Source organism: Sinocyclocheilus grahami, unplaced genomic scaffold (assembly GCF_001515645.1).
Source record: "Sinocyclocheilus grahami isolate Dianchi unplaced genomic scaffold, SAMN03320097.WGS_v1.1 scaffold471.1, whole genome shotgun sequence".
Lineage (NCBI taxonomy): Eukaryota > Metazoa > Chordata > Actinopteri > Cypriniformes > Cyprinidae > Sinocyclocheilus > Sinocyclocheilus grahami.
Genome location: NW_015505650.1, coordinates 460,758 through 478,813, shown reverse-complemented (window position 1 = coordinate 478,813; position 18,056 = coordinate 460,758). Strand labels below are relative to the sequence as shown.

The 18,056-nt window shown below is 34.4% G+C and overlaps 1 protein-coding gene across 1 annotated transcript in view; it reads left to right on the top strand.

Moving 5' to 3' along the window:
- Nucleotides 1-2,827: 2,827 nt before the first annotated feature.
- Nucleotides 2,828-18,056, top strand: part of LOC107553346 (CUGBP Elav-like family member 4) — a 125,864-nt gene continuing 110,635 nt past the window's right edge. The window contains exons 1-2 of the mRNA XM_016235547.1: nucleotides 2,828-3,236; nucleotides 7,324-7,406. Of these exons, the coding sequence (XP_016091033.1) occupies nucleotides 3,011-3,236; nucleotides 7,324-7,406 (309 nt within the window). The 5' untranslated portion in view covers nucleotides 2,828-3,010. The remainder of the gene's footprint in view (nucleotides 3,237-7,323; nucleotides 7,407-18,056) is intronic.

The window sequence follows — 18,056 nt, the reverse complement described above, 5'->3', positions numbered from 1 at the left end:
ATGAACCTGAGCTAACATGAACCAACAATGAACAGGTGTATTTCTATTAGCTAACATTAACAAAGATTAATAAAAACTGTAACAAAAGTATTGCTCGTTAGTTAGTTAATACGTTAACTAAGGTTAACTATAAGGAAGGTTATTGCAAGTGTTATTTATTTATTTTAATTTTCAATTAGTTATTTATTTTAATTTTACATATTTATGATTTCATTATGATAGTAGCTGTTTATCAGTTCACAAACCCCCTGCATTTCCCTCATGAATCCCAGGATGGTAAACCCTGATCTAAAGTATACTTTTTTCTTGAAAACAGTACATTTTAAATACTATAGATATCTATAAATTCTTTTAGATAACTGAATTAACGTGAGTGTGTGTATGTGTGTGTGTACATATTTAATCTACCATTATTTATAAGCCCTAAAAATATTAATTTTAATGCATAATTTGAATGTGAATGTGTTCATAATGAGGTCCTATAGTGTGCTGCATACTGCGCCGTATATCTAAATACTGTATTTTAAAAATGCAATATGAAACAAAACATTTTATGCATTGCTAAACCAATTTCAGGTTCATCGTTCAGGACATGACGTGTAGTTTTCTGTCTTTTCTAATGATAGTTACTCTCATCGTGCTCATTACTATGGCAACTGATGTAGAGAAATCAGATATTGACATCAGCATCTGAACAGATGCATCTGATTCCTTCACTCACAAAATTACTATGAGGACACTGGTTGCAGACGGGTTGCAGTGTGAACATGATCAACATGCTTTAATAACGGCTCTGTCCGTCTGTCAGCAGGGTTTAGCCTCCAGCTGTCGTATCTCAGTGTGAACGTCTCTGTCGTACAGGTGTCTGCTTTACATCAGTATGATTGAAGAAACCTTGAAAATATGCTTCTCTCGTCCTCGCCTGCCGGCGTAATGACATCCAGCATTCAGTACCTGCGTTTGGGATGTGCTGCTCCCAGCTGAGAAACACACAAAATCACAAGCCCAATAAACTACACAGGGGCCAAATTAGCAATGCCTTTATGCAAATGAAAGCCTCTGATGCTGTTGACGAGGAGAGCCACTCCAGCTCAGCTCATAAAACGTGGCAGGATCCGTTTAGAAATGACATGCGAAGGAACGGGAGAAAAGCTCCAGCAGCCGCTGAATGGAGATTTGCACTCCCTGAGGAGATCTAGCACTGAAAGAGGAGGGAAATTAAACGCAATAATCGTTAAGAAGCGATAGAATCAAGAAAGTCATCTGTTGAACTGCAAGCAGACAAGTGTCAGAATATGAGCACACGAGCCTTTCTCAAATATAAATCAATTCGTAATTATCATCTATTTTCACACTTTTGTTTTCAATAGTTGGGCCACTAGTAAGTGCTCATGTTGCTGTTTATGTTCAGTAGTTCTGATTTAATGCTAGACTGTGTGTGTGTGTGTGTGTGTGTGTGTGTGTGTGTGTGATTGAGTTCAGCACCACGGACAGCAGCCGCTGCATGTTTAATAAAGTCTGAATGCAGTCGTTTACAGACGATCAGGTTCATTTTTAAAAGACAAACAATAAAAATAAGAATTTTCAATTTAATAACAGAAAGAAGTTTCTTTCACCATCTTCCTTAGCCCTAAATGATTTCTGTATATTTGCATATAAATACATTTAAGATGCAGAAGGTTTTTACAGAAATTTAAAGCATAACTAAAGCCGTCAATACCACGGTAGAGTTATTTTAGTATAATTTAGATACTATTATATATTTCTGAATACGTTTTTATTTTAGGGTTTCATTTTAATTCTAGTTAATGCTTTAGTAATTTTGTTGTGCGTGTATGTTTTTTTTGTTGTTGTCATTTTTAGTAGTTTTTTATTTTTTTTATTTTGTCTATGTAGTTTTTATTAATTTCAGTTTTATTAATTTGTATTTCAGTTTTAGTTATTTTAGTACATCAAGCTAAGCAAAATTAAAATGAGAAAAGTTGTCTTGGCAACTAGCTGAAATAAAAAGTGTATTAGCCTATATTTTATTACAGTTTCAAGTAACAAAAATGCTTTTCTGTGGTAATTTTAGTTTCAGTTTTAGTTAACTACTGTATAATAACCCTATGGTCTCAGATTATATTACTGAATGACTAACATGGTTTATAGCCTACTGTAGGCCTAATTATTGTGCATAGAAAAATAGCATCATATCATGGTACTTTGCTGGACTACAAAAGGTTATAACCAAACGAATGCTTTTTTTATTGATTTAAAATTGAAATAATGCAGCTAAGAAGCTCAGCCAAGCATAAATGCAATTTCATCAATGTACTCTATACTGTACATTTTAAAATAAAAGCTATATTTGGGAGGAAAAACATGAAGTTCTGTTGTTTTTTATTCTGATGTGTAAGTGATAAACAATATGTATGTGTATTTTTTAATTGTAGGGTATTAGGGGTGAATTCAGGTGAATTGGGACACTTTTTGCCATTGAGATGACTTGGAAAAAATGTCCCAAAGGGCCAGAATTAATGCATATTTCAGGTAGAATGATTACATTGTTGCTATTTTAGTGGTTATTTACACACCCGTCAATTAAATGGTCAAAGCTGCTAAATGCATCTTCAAAAAACATGTTGCTTTTATAAAAATTCGCTCCGTGTTTTCAGATCCAAACCTTTAAACGCCTTACAAAGGTTTGGCTCGTGGCTCCGCCCCCCCGCGAGCACCTTCACTCACACCGCCCTGTGATTGGCCGGCCGCGACTCGTTATGCAAATGAGCCGCGGGTCTCTTCAAAAGGTGCGAGCTGACGTCACGAGTCAGAGTGGCAGCTGACACACGGGGAGAGAGACCGATGGAGAAAGTGAAAGAATCCTGAGGAGAAAACACGGGGAAACCGAGAGAGAAGCGTACAGCCGTGATAGAGGGAGAGGAAGAGGAGGAGAAAGAGAGAGAGAGAGAGAGAGAGAGGAGGAGTGGATGGTAGAGAGCCGGAGACACAGCGCGCGGGAGGGAGAAAGATGGCCTCGGTCACGGCGGAGAATGGCTTCAGCACCGCGGACAGCTCCGGTAGAATGAACGGACTCAACAGCGCGATTCCGATGAAAGATCACGACGCCATCAAGCTCTTCATCGGTCAGATCCCGCGCAACCTGGACGAGAAAGACCTCAAGCCTCTGTTCGAGGAGTTCGGGAAGATCTACGAACTCACGGTGCTCAAGGACCGGTTCACCGGGATGCATAAAGGTCTGACTTGGCTTTCTTTTGCTTTCTGCGAGCCCGTGTGTGTGTGATCAGCACGTGCAAATCCGCCCTCTTTTCAACATCCATGCGAAGAACCTTTAAAGTGGCATCATGCATGTCCATAAAGCTGCTGGTGAACTTGCACTATTAAAAATACTGTACATTTCTACAGTATCTCTTTTGCAACCTGACGAACCTTTAATACATATCAAGAACTCCAAGAAAGCTACAGATGGTAACCTAAAAATGGTTTTATTTAAGTCACTAAACCAACCTGTGTAGATCAATTTATACCCCAAAAAACTATTTTAATGGGTTAAATCGTGTAGAAATGGCTCTTTAAGGTAACAGGTTAGCATTTTTTGCAATGAACGAAGCTTTATTTTAAGTGTGAAGCCTGTGTGTTTGTGGATGAGAGCAGCATCAGTGCAAACACAAACACAGATGAAATAGCGTTCAGCCATTTTCACGAAGCACGTCTGGAGCTTTTGCATGGGGAAATTTCTTCTGTATCATCTCTTCTGCTCGTCCCTATGCTTGGATGTGAGTTTCTCTATCACAGGCGTATATACAGCACATTGCTTTTTTGCTTTGCACTGGTTGTCTCACATCAAATCAGCTGCGTTTTACTCTGGAAAGTCGAACGATAATCTCGTGAAGTTCATTTTAATTTGTCATTGCCATGTATCTGTGGTTGCCTTTTTAGTTTAAGCGTCCTTGCATTGAATTTTTCCTCTGTACTAATTGAAACAGAATGAAACTCCTGATGTGAGAGTGAAACAGAGGCGAGTCATGTCGTGCACAAAACTGGAAATAAAGAAATTAAAAATATGGTTGCAATGGGCAGAAATCTGACTAAATTACACGTTGAAGCATGCAAGTGCATTGTTCTTTGGTTTTATTTTGAATGCATTCAGCTATGCATTCTGTAGTTAATCAAGAACATAAAGCATGTCTGTATTTATTAAATAATGCATCTTCATTGTGCACACATTCTCTTCGATTCACATCATTTTTCACTGTGTAACGGGACTTTGTTCTGTGTGCACACTCATATTTTCCTCTTCTTTCGTTACTAGAAGGCAAGAAAGCATCAACATTATTCAGACATTATATAATCTACAAGTGTAAAGGGCAGAATATTTCCATTAGGTTCTTATTTAGTCCTTCATAAAGTCTCCATCTCCAGCTGCTCTCTCTCTCTCTCGCTCGCTGTAATTACTGTTGTGCAGGTTTTGTGCTGATGGTTCCCAGCGGATCAGACGTGTAGCATTATAAAGCTGTTAGTTTACATTAATAGGCCGGAGGAGAGTCAGGGAGGGATGGTGACACACATATGGCCATCAGGGCAGCACAGCCTCACTTACAATGACACAAGGAGCAGTTTAGTTCCAGTTAAAAAACAAACCCACATCAGAAGCAGTTTATCATTTAATGCTCCTATGCAAGGAGGAACACCTTTCTTTTTTTCTCTTAACACATGCATCATCGGTAACGCATTTTGGCTCTATAAATGGCAAACCGCAGGCAGCTCGTTCTGATCGGTGCTCGTGGGTGTTGTTGATTTGGTTTGACCAGCCGTTGGCATCCGTGCCCTTCACACCTCTCTCAGCGTCGGTCCATGTGCCGGTTGAGCTGTTTTGCAGTGGCCTGTGGGGCAAATCTTCAGGTCTGAGACGCTGCGATGTTTCCTTTCATCATTCACCTCTCTGTAGCAGCAGTGACCTCAAAAGGCTTCACTTAACCCTGTAAAGCCTGAACATATGAAACAATAGTCTGAAAAATGGAACAGTTTATCAAACTTTCATTGACAATCTGCTGCTTGTGATGTAAATCAATGAGATCTTTATAACAGTACAGCAGATACTGATGTAAAATTATCTAAATATCAGAGACGACAGAAGGCGTGCAGTAGATTGTGTGCGACAGGTTTAACAGCAAAGTTTTGATCATGTTGATCATTTAGAGGCTGTATGAGATATGATACAGTAGGTTTTATTGGGTTAAGTCATACCTAAAGATGTCTGAATGTCATTGCATGAATCTCAAAGCAAGGGTTAGGGTTAACAATTCAAACCAAACAAAGCAAATATGAAGCTTGTGCAATCTCTTTGAAATAAATACTCCTATTGTTCTGACATAAAGACATTTAGACATTTTAAAGTGCGTGTGTGTGTGTGTGTGTGTGTGTGTCTGTGTGTGTGTGTGTATGGAAAAAATATAACCCAGCCCTAGTTTAATGTGCATGATCACGACTTCTAGTTTACTTCTTTTATGGTATTTATAATGAAAAAAAAAAATCAACATATTTTTTTAAGTAACATAGATCCTTGCAAGCATCCTTGCAATAATATGTTTATATCTAACACATCTGACTTTTTAAAAAAAAATCAGAATTGCAATATATAAAGTCAGAATTGCGAGAATTACCTTTTTAATTTTTATTTTATGGTAAAAAACAAACATGTAAATGACGAGATGTAAAAAAAAAATATATTTGCGTAAGGGATATAAGTTGCTTTGGTTAAAAATGACTGTCAGATGCATAAACGTGAATGCATGTGTTATGATAGCAAAATAACTGAAAATTGTAGTTCAATGTGTTTATGAGACCAATATACTTGAGCTGTAAAGGAAAGCCTGTTAAGTTTTGTAAATTATCTCCACTTGGCATCCGTGTGAAAGTCCCGGAGCGCTGCAGTGTGTATCCGGCAGCAGGTTTGGCCGATGGGTGCCGCGTGTGTGTTCGTGGTCCCTAAAGAAGGCACTTCAGCACGTCTGCTGTGAGGTGATGAGAAATTGTGCCGCCGCTGCAGAAATGCCTCTCAGAGGGTCACCGCCGCCGCACACGGGGCAAAAACACACTTTTGATGTTTAAGCATGTTCACATTAATTTGCAGTGCTACTTTAGTGTGTCTGAAATGCATATGTGGAGATTGTTCTGCTATTTGTCCAATTAATATGATTCTGAATAGTGCTGTTGTTTGCATAACCGTCAGACGTGTTTCTCTGATTTAAATTTTTTTTAAATCTCTCTGCTGCTCTGTAACTGTGAACCAGTCTAACCATTCACATTAGACATGCTTCAACTTTATACTGTATGATTTTAAATCCTAAAAGTTAACAACTCTTTTGTTCTTTCTGGCTTTTAATTTAAAAATACAGATTATTTTGATCTTTGTTTATTTCATGTGTCATTTTTTTATTTTATTTTATTATTTTATTTTATTTCATTTTTTAAACGTAAATATGTATTACTTTTAAACATTTTATTTTATTTTATTTCATTTTATAAGTTTATATTGTATTATACTGCACTTTGGTAAATTTAAATAATGTTTCATAAGTAAATTGACATTGAAAATGGACAAATTGGCAATTAATGTGATTTTGAATATTATTGTTGTTTGCATAACATGATTTTTAATTCTTTATGTCTCTTTGCTTCCCTGAAACCTGTCCACCCATTCACACTATATTTAAATTATTTTATTTTATTTCATTTTATTATGATTTATACATTATTCTTATACCACACTTTGATCAACTTTTGCTGTTTTAAACTGTGCTTTATAAGTAAATTGACATTAAAAACCACTGTAAGATTTTTAATTCTTTAGTTCTAAAGTCTCTTTGCAGCCCTGAAACAAGTCTACCCATTCAAATTAGACATTTAATTTAATTTAATTTAATTTAATTTAATTTTATTTAATTTTATTTTATTTTATTTTATTTTATTTTATTTTATTTTATTCTTGTACCTCACTTTGGTCAACTTTTGTTGTTTTAAATTGTGCTTTGTAAGTAAATTGGCATTGAAATTGACAAAATGACAATTAATATGATTTTGAATATTGCTATCATTTGCATAATGGTCAGATGTGTCTCTCTGCATGATTTTTTTTTTCTTTATGTCTTTTTGTGATTAGACATCTGTAGCCTGGTAAGGTCAAACTAACAAAAATCTAAACATGCTTTAAAAGAAACTAGATTTTTAGATTTTTTTGCATGCATGAATCTCATCTGATCGTTTAGTAGTTCCTGCAGTGTTGAGTGGGCTGACCTGTGTGTGTGTGTGTGTGTGTTTCAGGATGTGCCTTTCTAACGTACTGTGCCAGAGAGTCAGCGCTGAAGGCCCAGAGCGCTCTCCACGAACAAAAGACTCTACCCGGGGTGAGAGACACGTTATTCTTTCTCCTGAACTCATAATCAGCACAGCTCTGGTGCTGCTGGCAGCTGATTGGCTGTCGGTTCTGTCTGATTCCTTCATGTTCATTAATGAGGTTTTTGAGGGCAGCGTCTGACATTTGAGCAAGATGAGGCAAATAATATCAGACTCCTTTTTTTAAATGTAAAGGAGCTTGTGTCATTTTCTTCAGCTGTGTTCACAAATCTGATTTGCTTTTTGGATTTGAACAGCAGACATCACACGATTTCAATGCGAAGAGACGATTAAACATCATAACATATGTGCAAATGTGTAAAAGATGTAAATATTTGGTGTGAAACTACATTTATTCGAAATATAATTCGAATTTAAGATTTAATTAATAAAATTTCACATAAATACATTTCACAGGAAATGGTTTTTGTTCATATTTTGAATTAGTTTTTATTTTTATATTTTCTGTTTGACTTTAATTTTAGTAAAATAAATGAAGTTTTATTAATTTTATTGCACGTTTTTTTTTACGTAGTAGTTTTTATGCATTTTTATTTTAGATTTATGTAGTTTTAGTTATTTTAGTACATCAAGTTAAACTAAATAAAGTTTGTTTTAAGTTTAAGTCACTACCTTCAAAAAATATTTAGGCCTAAATCTAAGTTTTATATATTTGAATTGCATATAAAATCCATCCATTTGGTTTACACAGTTTTAAACAAACTAATAAATTAATGTGATGCATATTTATCAATCATACGTAAATGAAAAAAAAAAAAAATCATGGCATGGTTTATCATTTATTTGATTTTGTTTATATAATCAAATTTTCAAAATGCATTTATTCAGATTGCTTAGAAATCTGGTCATTGTAAAAATGACATTTATTTAGTTAAAACGTATGAATCTGGTTAAAGTATGAGACTGAAACAGATTGGATTTATTGATGAATATAGAAATGCATTCAGTTTATTCGTACTATTAAAGAAATCTTACCTATTTCTTACCTGTTTCATTTTTGTATGATTGACAAATATGCATCACATTAAGTTTGTTAGTTTCTCTAAATGGATGGAAATGTTAAATCTCTTGGGCAATTATCACGTTCAGAGAAAAACAGACATGCTGATCCTTCCGTGGAACATAAACGATTTCAGAATGTTCATGCTGCTCTTTTTGATACAATAAAGTTGATGCAATGAAAGTTTAATGAAAAAATAATGCAAAAACGATCAAACTTTTTTATCGAATAAAGCTCCACATGCGTCCGTTCTCAACAATAAGCACAGTAAGACCCACAAAACCTCCAAAAGAACAGAAACTCTTCTGAAAACCCAGCAGAACTGAACATTAAACTCTAACAGCTCTTTCCTTTTATTCACAAACACAGAAAACTACACTTCATTTCAACATTTACTCTCCAGATCAACATTCTGGAAACAAAAAAGTGGATTGAAATTAAGTTTACAAAATGTTCAAGAATTGTGTTGCTGAAGAGATACTATTTTAGTTTGTATTAATATTTTAAATTTATTAATATTTTGTATATATATACAGTGGGTACAGAAAGTATTAAGACCCCCTTACATTTTTCACTCTTTGTTATATTGCAGCCATTTGCTAAAATCATTTAAGTTCATTTTTTTCCTCATTAATGTACACACAGCACCCCATATTGACAGAAAAACACAGAATTGTTGACATTTTTGCAGATTTATTAAAAAAGAAAAACTGAAATATCACATGGTCCTAAGTATTCAGACCCTTTGCTCAGTATTTAGTAGAAGCACCCTTTTGATCTAATACAGCCATGAGTCTTTTTGGGAAAGATGCAACAAGTTTTTCACACCTGGATTTGGGGATCCTCTGCCATTCCTTGATCTGAAAAGAGCTGTTTTTGACAGGGTAAAGGTGTTTTTTACACTACCACTGAGAAATTTGAACCAAACTGTGTTAAAACTAAAGAATCATATCAACTTGTGGAAAAATGGGCATCATATGACGCCTTTAACTAAAACCATGTGTTGCTTTACCTCGTCTTAATGAAGTAAATTCAATAAGCAGCAAAAAAATTCGAGCAAGGAGCCGTCGAGCTCCAAAAAAAGGATGAAAAACACTGTAGAAGTCTTAAAAAGTAGTTCATATGATTTGTGTAATAGATTGTATTTTGGAGCATCACAGTCCCTGAGAAAGAAAACTCAACGTTCATGTTTGGAGCAGCATGAGGGGAGCAAACGATCACTGAATCAGATTTTTGTCTGTAATACACTGCTCTGCTCCGTGTCTGGGTCACCTGCGTGTGTGTGTGTGTGTTCAGGTGAGATCGCAGCCGTTATATTTGCTGAATGAGCTGAGAATAAGTCTGTGGATTGTGCCAAAACCAAACAGGACAGAATCACAGCGTCTGTGTGCAGTCCGCTGCTTCAGTGCAAGAAAGTTAGTCAGGAAAGCTTTTATGTTACATTAGAAACTAAAAGTGCAACGTTGGGTTTTAAACTTTGGAATCCAGTCATGTCAGACAATATAAAGGAAGAATTGAATGCATAATAAAACATAAGCAGTTTCAGTGCTTTATTGGAAATATTTTACATTTGTATTGCATTTGAATGTATAAATATATAAATAAAACAGTCCAATAAAAAAGTTCATATCATGCATAAATTAATAAGGGAAAAGAACAATATAATTTGAAAACAGAATGGAAGAGCTTTACACAGTTGTTGAACTGAACTGAATCAACACTGACCCGAATAATGATGCCACTGCCTTTTTAGAGCCTCATATTTGATGATGTTTGCATCACGGATCCTGTTTATTACTGTGAAGCTGCTTTGAAACAATCTAAAGCGCTACAGAAATACAGCTAACTTGACATGAAAAGAACAAATAGGAAGTCGCAGGATCGTCTCTGATTGGTTGAGTGGATGCTGTAATTCATTTTGTTGAGTCACAGGCGCAGAAAAGCAGTCGACACAGATACTGTAACACCTTACTGTATAAGTACCTGTTATGGCTAGTCAAATCAGTGCACATATCCTATATATCTTTCATACATCTGCCGCGCGTCGCTCTTCTGTGAAGTGGGGTTGATTTCTGCTGGAGTCTCGTATCAGACTGAAGACATTAGTGAGCGATCAGAGGACAAACCCAAACTACTTTATCACTGTTTCTTCAGGGTCTTCATCTTGTGAGAGCTGAACCTTCAGCAGGGAAGCAGGCCAGTGAGCTTCTGATTGTAAATATCGGACAGATAAAGAAAGCTCTTCAAATGTCGTCAGTATTTTACACATGGAAGGGAAATATGAGATCGTTGGGAAATGCTAAAACAGTGAGTCTCTCAAATGTTTTTTTTATACTCTGTTGAGATTAAGAAGAAAATTTGCTTGCATTTTCTTTTTACAGGATCAGTAAAGCATAATGTATTATAAAAGTAGTTTTAATCAGTGGTGGACAGTAACGGAGTAGTTTTACTTTGTACTATTTTACAAGTATCTGTACTTTATTTTGAGTAACTTTTACTTTTACTTCACTACATTCCAAAGCATAAGATCGTACTTTTTACTTCACTACATTTCATAAAACGTATCGTTACTCCTTATAATATATCACGTGCTCCGAGACGGTTCGCAAATCGCACCAAACGATTCGTTCACGAATTGGAATGATCTGATTGTAGCTGTTCTCGAGTCGACAACTCACTGATTCAAATGATCCGTTTGTCGTCAGTATTTTACACATGGAAGGGAAATATGAGATCGTTGGGAAATGCTAAAACAGTGAGTCTCTCAAATGTTTTTTTTATACTCTGTTGAGATTAAGAAGAAAATTTGCTTGCATTTTCTTTTTACAGGATCAGTAAAGCATAATGTATTATAAAAGTAGTTTTAATCAGTGGTGGACAGTAACGGAGTAGTTTTACTTTGTACTATTTTACAAGTATCTGTACTTTATTTTGAGTAACTTTTACTTTTACTTCACTACATTCCAAAGCATAAGATCGTACTTTTTACTTCACTACATTTCATAAAACGTATCGTTACTCCTTATAATATATCACGTGCTCCGAGACGCAGAAGCGGTTCGCAAATCGCACCAAACGATTCGTTCACGAATTGGAATGATCCGATTGTAGCTGTTCTCGAGTCGACAACTCACTGATTCAAATGATCCGTTTAGTGCGAGTCTCCAGTGAACTGAACTCACAAGTAAGAATCCGGAGATCTTGTGAGCGCGCGCACGTCTGATGCTGCTAAAAGTTACTAATGTCGAATTTTAGGATGAATTATTGTAACTGAAAATCATATTTAGGTCAAAGCTGTCAGTTGTTTGTGAACTAAATCTCCTGTAAGGGTGATCTGTTTAAGCCCACTGAAATGCTTGAATGCAGACACATCAACATCAGAGTCTCTATGTTTTAGGTAAAAAAAACATTAAAATAACACAGATTAAATAAAATAACTCATGCACGTTCATCTTCCCCGCTGCTGTAACGTTAGCAGTTTTACTAAAATGCTACGCCTGTTTTTATATTGTTATTAAGTCCTTATTATATTCATTATTTCCTTATTGGTTATTTTGGGAAAATCCCAGGTATTTTGAGCAGTACCATTATAAAACAATATATGCTAACATAAAATTATAAAATTGATAAAATGATAAAAGTAGCCTATATAAAACTGCAAAATAAACATTCATCTATCGGTACTTTTTACTTAAGTACATAAAAAAATCAAGTACTTTTGTACTTTCACTCGCGTAAAATTGAAAACTGAGTACTTTTACTGGAGTAATCTGGAGTTTATCATACGGATCTATACTTTTACTCAAGTACTTAATTTGTGTACTTTGCCCACCACTGTTTTTAATGCATTAATTATGCCTTATAATACACCTTATAATGCATTGTATGATCTCATGAATAATTGAAACCACAATTATAATACATTATAATACCTTTCTATTAATCGTTCCACCTTTAGAAAGTGTAATGCATCAAAACATGACAAACAAACCTTCAAATATCACAATGCTTTTGAACTTTGGTTACAATTATTTATGGAAAAATATAATGCATTGCAACATACATTTTGAATTGCTTTATAACGCATTATACAAAAAGGTTTTAAGTGTTTCCAAAATACGAAATATGCACTTTTCATAACATTATATATAATATAAAAGGAACGTAGACTGTTAAATACAATCAATTGAATAGTTGCATTAAATACTTTGGCACAGAAGAGCTAAATGACTCTTTGCATGTATAATTTGGGTTTATAAAAGTTTATTTTATCCTAAATATGGATCTGGGCGTTTATCATTATCGTTAGAAGTGTTTGCAGATGATCCAGGCCATTATTTGGAGCTCACATTAAAAGAAAACTCCATATGATTAGTTAATTCTGTGGTTTTGAGTTTGTGTGGAGTCTTTTATTTTGTCAGGTATTTCCTTCATCCTCTTCCTGATTGTTTCCATGTGTTTCCCGTGTGTTGATTAGTGAGAATTAACCAAAGACTCATGGTTTGGCTGGTCAGTTAGTACCTGCTTATGAATCTACAAAACATATTCCTCCAATGCAGTCCATTCAGATTTCAATTCAGTGTTGACATGATGCCAGTTTCTTGCGAGTCACATGTTCACAAATGTATGTTCCCAATGCACATGCAAGATAGCATCACTTTTTTGAGGCTGAGATGGAAATACTAAAGGAATCGTAACAGATAGAGACTCCAGATACTAGATTGGAATATATTTGTGTTCGACTTCGTTGAGCCGTTTTGGTGAGTATTCATCGGTTCTTGTTGCTCCCTGTTATGCTTTTGCGCTTGTTTGTTGCATTTTTACTTTATTACTTAGTTTATTTTTTAAAGTCGCAGTCTGGTTTAATAAATACTCAAGAAGCAGTGAGTTGAATGAAAAGTCTGGTTGCATTGCATTGTGGACTCAGTAACCATACAATGCTCTGTTGTAGAAGGTCATTTATGTCTTTAATGTTTGTCTTGAGACTCGAGCAGCAAATGTGCTGTAATCTAACTCACATAATGTCCTCTTATGGATGTTTGGCTTGAGCTCGTTGATGCTGATGGAGTTAATTGCTGTGGATTGATCTGTTGTTCTCGGTGGCTGGAGTGACGAATCTCAACTGATTCTCAGACAGCTGCGAGATTAAACTGAGAGCGAATAGAGACTTTTGCTTAATCCTCCGACTGACCGTAATCTTGCATGTCTCTTCTGGAGGTTTAGAAACGGTCTAAACAATAGCATCTCAATATGAACTTATTTCTCAGGAAGTCATCTGAGCTGCTTTCCACATTCATTTTACATCTCTATTCTCATTCTGAGTCTATTTTTATTTCACCCGAGTAGACCTGTCGTAAATATTAATTCTGATCGTGGTGATTTGATATAATCACAGTTATTTGAGATGACCACAATAATTGTGCAGCATAGTTAGCTAAAAAAAAAAAAAGTTACTTGAAATAAAATACAATCTAAAATCTTTATATTTCAGCTAGTTGACAAGGCAACATTTCTAATTTCCATTTAGTTTAACTTGATGGACTAAAATAACTAAAACTAAAAATTAATAAAATCTATATGGACATAAAATCAACAAAAACTAATAAAAATGACAAAAACACACAACTGAATTACTAAAACTTTAACTAAAATTAATCTGAAAGGAGAAACTATAAAACTAAAATGTAATTCAATAATAACAAAAACTATAATAGCATCTCAGTTATACAAAAAAAACACAAAGAAGGGAAATTTAAGAGCTTAAATGTCAAAAACCTATATTATATTACGTTTGAGCTATGAAAGAGAAACATAATATTATATTATATTTGAGCTATGAAAGAGAAACATAATATTATATTTGAGCTATGAAAGAGAAACATATACTATATTTTATTATATTATATTATATTTGAGCTATGAAAGAGAAACATTATATATTATATTATATTTATTATATATGAGCTATGAAAGAGAAACATCTGCACAGTTTTGTGTGTTTTCAGTCCTGGTGCAAAAGAAGGCTCTATGGATTTGTAATTCCAGTAGGAAATAAATATAATGGGTCAGAATTATTAATTAATTAAAGCCTGCATGGAGTCTCTGAGTCGCCCGCCAAGCACGTTCTACAAATAGCCTAAATTAGTGCTTGGCGAAAAAATATCATATCGAGATTATGATCAAATGTATGTTAATGATGATAAGCGCTGGACATTTTTACTCAATATAGATTAATCTAACATCCTATCACACAACAGAAATGCATGTTACAGCAAGCAGTCAGTGCATGTCGCTAATAAGTCTGCGTGGAGTAGTTTCATCTGATACACAAACTCAAACACACGTGACTCGCAGTGTTTTCAGCGTCTGCGTCTCAATATATGAGGACATGAACACATGCACTTCATCTTCAGAGCTGCTCTGAGAGTCACTTCTGAGAAAAATACCCTCAAATACACGCTGAACCTAAAACTAAAACTGAGAAACCTTCACGACAAACCGTCAAAATAAAAGTCTGGTTTAATTTGAAATGCTACAATGCAATTCTCAAAGTAATAATAATGTTATGATTTTTAAGGAATATCATACAATTTTTTATTATTAACGTTTTTTTATTAGTATTCATTTATACAGCTCTGTTGTGCGGGATCATGTCTGATAAAATCAAATAAATAAAACTGCAGTGTTTTGCGACTAAAAAAAAAAAAAGTTACTTGAAATAAAATACAATCTAAAATCTTTATATTTCGGCTAGTTAACAAGGCAACATTTCTAATTTCCATTTAGTTTAACTTGATGGACTAAAATAACTAAAACTAAAAATTAATAAAATCTATATGGACATAAAATCAACAAAAACTAATAAAAATGACAAAAACACACAACTGAATTACTAAAACTTTAACTAAAATTAATCTGAAAGGAGAAACTATAAAACTAAAATGTAATTCAATAATAACAAAAACTATAATAGCATCTCAGTTATACAAAAAAAACACAAAGAAGGGAAATTTAAGAGCTTAAATGTCAAAAACCTATATTATATTACGTTTGAGCTATGAAAGAGAAACATAATATTATATTTGAGCTATGAAAGAGAAACATATACTATATTTTATTATATTATATTATATTTGAGCTATGAAAGAGAAACATTATATATTATATTATATTTATTATATATGAGCTATGAAAGAGAAACATCTGCACAGTTTTGTGTGTTTTCAGTCCTGGTGCAAAAGAAGGCTCTATGGATTTGTAATTCCAGTAGGAAATAAATATAATGGGTCAGAATTATTAATTAATTAAAGCCTGCATGGAGTCTCTGAGTCGCCCGCCAAGCACGTTCTACAAATAGCCTAAATTAGTGCTTGGCGAAAAAATGATATCATATCGAGATTATGATCAAATGTATGTTAATGATGATAAGCGCTGGACATTTTTACTCAATATAGATTAATCTAACATCCTATCACACAACAGAAATGCATGTTACAGCAAGCAGTCAGTGCATGTCGCTAATAAGTCTGCGTGGAGTAGTTTCATCTGATACACAAACTCAAACACACGTGACTCGCAGTGTTTTCAGCGTCTGCGTCTCAATATATGAGGACATGAACACATGCACTTCATCTTCAGAGCTGCTCTGAGAGTCACTTCTGAGAAAAATACCCTCAAATACACGCTGAACCTAAAACTAAAACTGAGAAACCTTCACGACAAACCGTCAAAATAAAAGTCTGGTTTAATTTGAAATGCTACAATGCAATTCTCAAAGTAATAATAATGTTATGATTTTTAAGGAATATCATACAATTTTTTATTATTAACGTTTTTTTATTATTATTCATTTACCTAAAACTAAAACTGAGAAACCTTCACGACAAACCGTCAAAATAAAAGTCTGGTTTAATTTGAAATGCTACAATGCAATTCTCAAAGTAATAATAATGTTATGATTTTTAAGGAATATCATACAATTTTTTATTATTAACGTTTTTTTATTATTATTCATTTATACAGCTCTGTTGTGCGGCATCATGTCTGATAAAATCAAATAAATAAAAATGCAGTGTTTTGCGATTAATTTTCATTTGATTGCATTTTAAAGGATTAATTAAATTGTTCAAGTTTTATTCAATCATTTCACTAGACACCATTTTTTATGATCAATTTGTACTGAATCTTAAAACATAGAGTCCATAAGAAATCAAATGGAAAACACAGAATTTAGGGAGAAATAAAATGCATTTCATGGGGCCCTAAATTAAAACGTAGCTCTTCTGTGGAATTTAATTATGAACAAAGTTATGTTTACTTTCATTCTCAAGGTCTAACAAACTTGTGGAAAGCATTTCCTTCCCTATTAATGGTAAATGAATATCATGATAAATATCAATATTGTATGATAGCCTATTTTATAAATGTATCTGGAATTTGCGCTCAGTGTGTGATACATGGACACCACTGTGCTTCTCGTCTCGTTCTCGTATATAAATATATATCTTGTATGTCACCTAACGAGGATAAATGGCTTGTTGTGTCTCATTTGACAGACATTCTCCCTGGTTTTCTCTGTCCTCCATGTCTCCGTCCGTCTCACAGAGACATGCTATTAGGCGAATATTAGTGCATTCCTGCCGTCTGACGGTGAATCCTGAGCGGCGCGTCTGATTGTCCGCCGCTGCTGCTAATGGAGGTGAAGTCGTTATCAGAGCCGTCCATGTGATCCGTGCACCAACACCTCATTATCACCTCCGTTCGGCACGCTCATTCATTAAACCGTCCTTTTACAGCTTTTGAGCATCACCTTTGGTCCCTTTTAGTGCTGGATGTGAGAAACTCTGAGAGAAACGTGACGCAGGGACACCGAACAGCCTGATGATTCGCTGGGATTCAGAAATGAGAAACAAATGGGCCGATTTGGCACACAAACGTCATATTGGCAGCAGTGAGGAAGCCAGGGCTTTTTCAAAGTGACAGAATATAAAAAAAAAGATTTCGTCTCCCAGCAGGCCGACAGAAGTCTGCTGATAGTGCTGTTGTCTGGTGTGTTTAACGTCGAGCAGGACGATTCAATTACCTTAAGATCTGGAGAAGCATATTTTACACTGATTCAGGATTGAATGTGTTTTCTGACTGTTAAATTAAATGAGCAACATGCATTTCAGTGATATTTGTTGGCAGAACTTAAAATATGTCTTAATTTTATTAATCATTTTCTTTCAAATATATATATTTTTCGTGTTAAAATAAAATTCTTAGGTTATGCTCATTACATTAACAGTGGATAAACTACCAGTTAATTGGCTGCTTTTTTTTCATTTTGCAATTAATATCAATGGGAAAATGTGTGTCATTATATACAGTACCATTTGAGGTTGATAGGATTAAAAAAAAATACATAATTCTCTTCTGCTCAGCAAGGCTGCATTTATTTGATCAAAAATACAGTAAAAATAGGGAAATATTATTAGAATATAAAACAGCTGTTTTCTATGTGAATCTCAGTTAAACTGTAATGTATTTCTGTGATGTGCAGCTGTATTTTCAGCATCATTCCTCCAGTCTTCAGTGTCACATGATCTTCAGAAATCAGTATAATATGCTGATCTGCTGCTCGAGAAACATTTCTGATTAT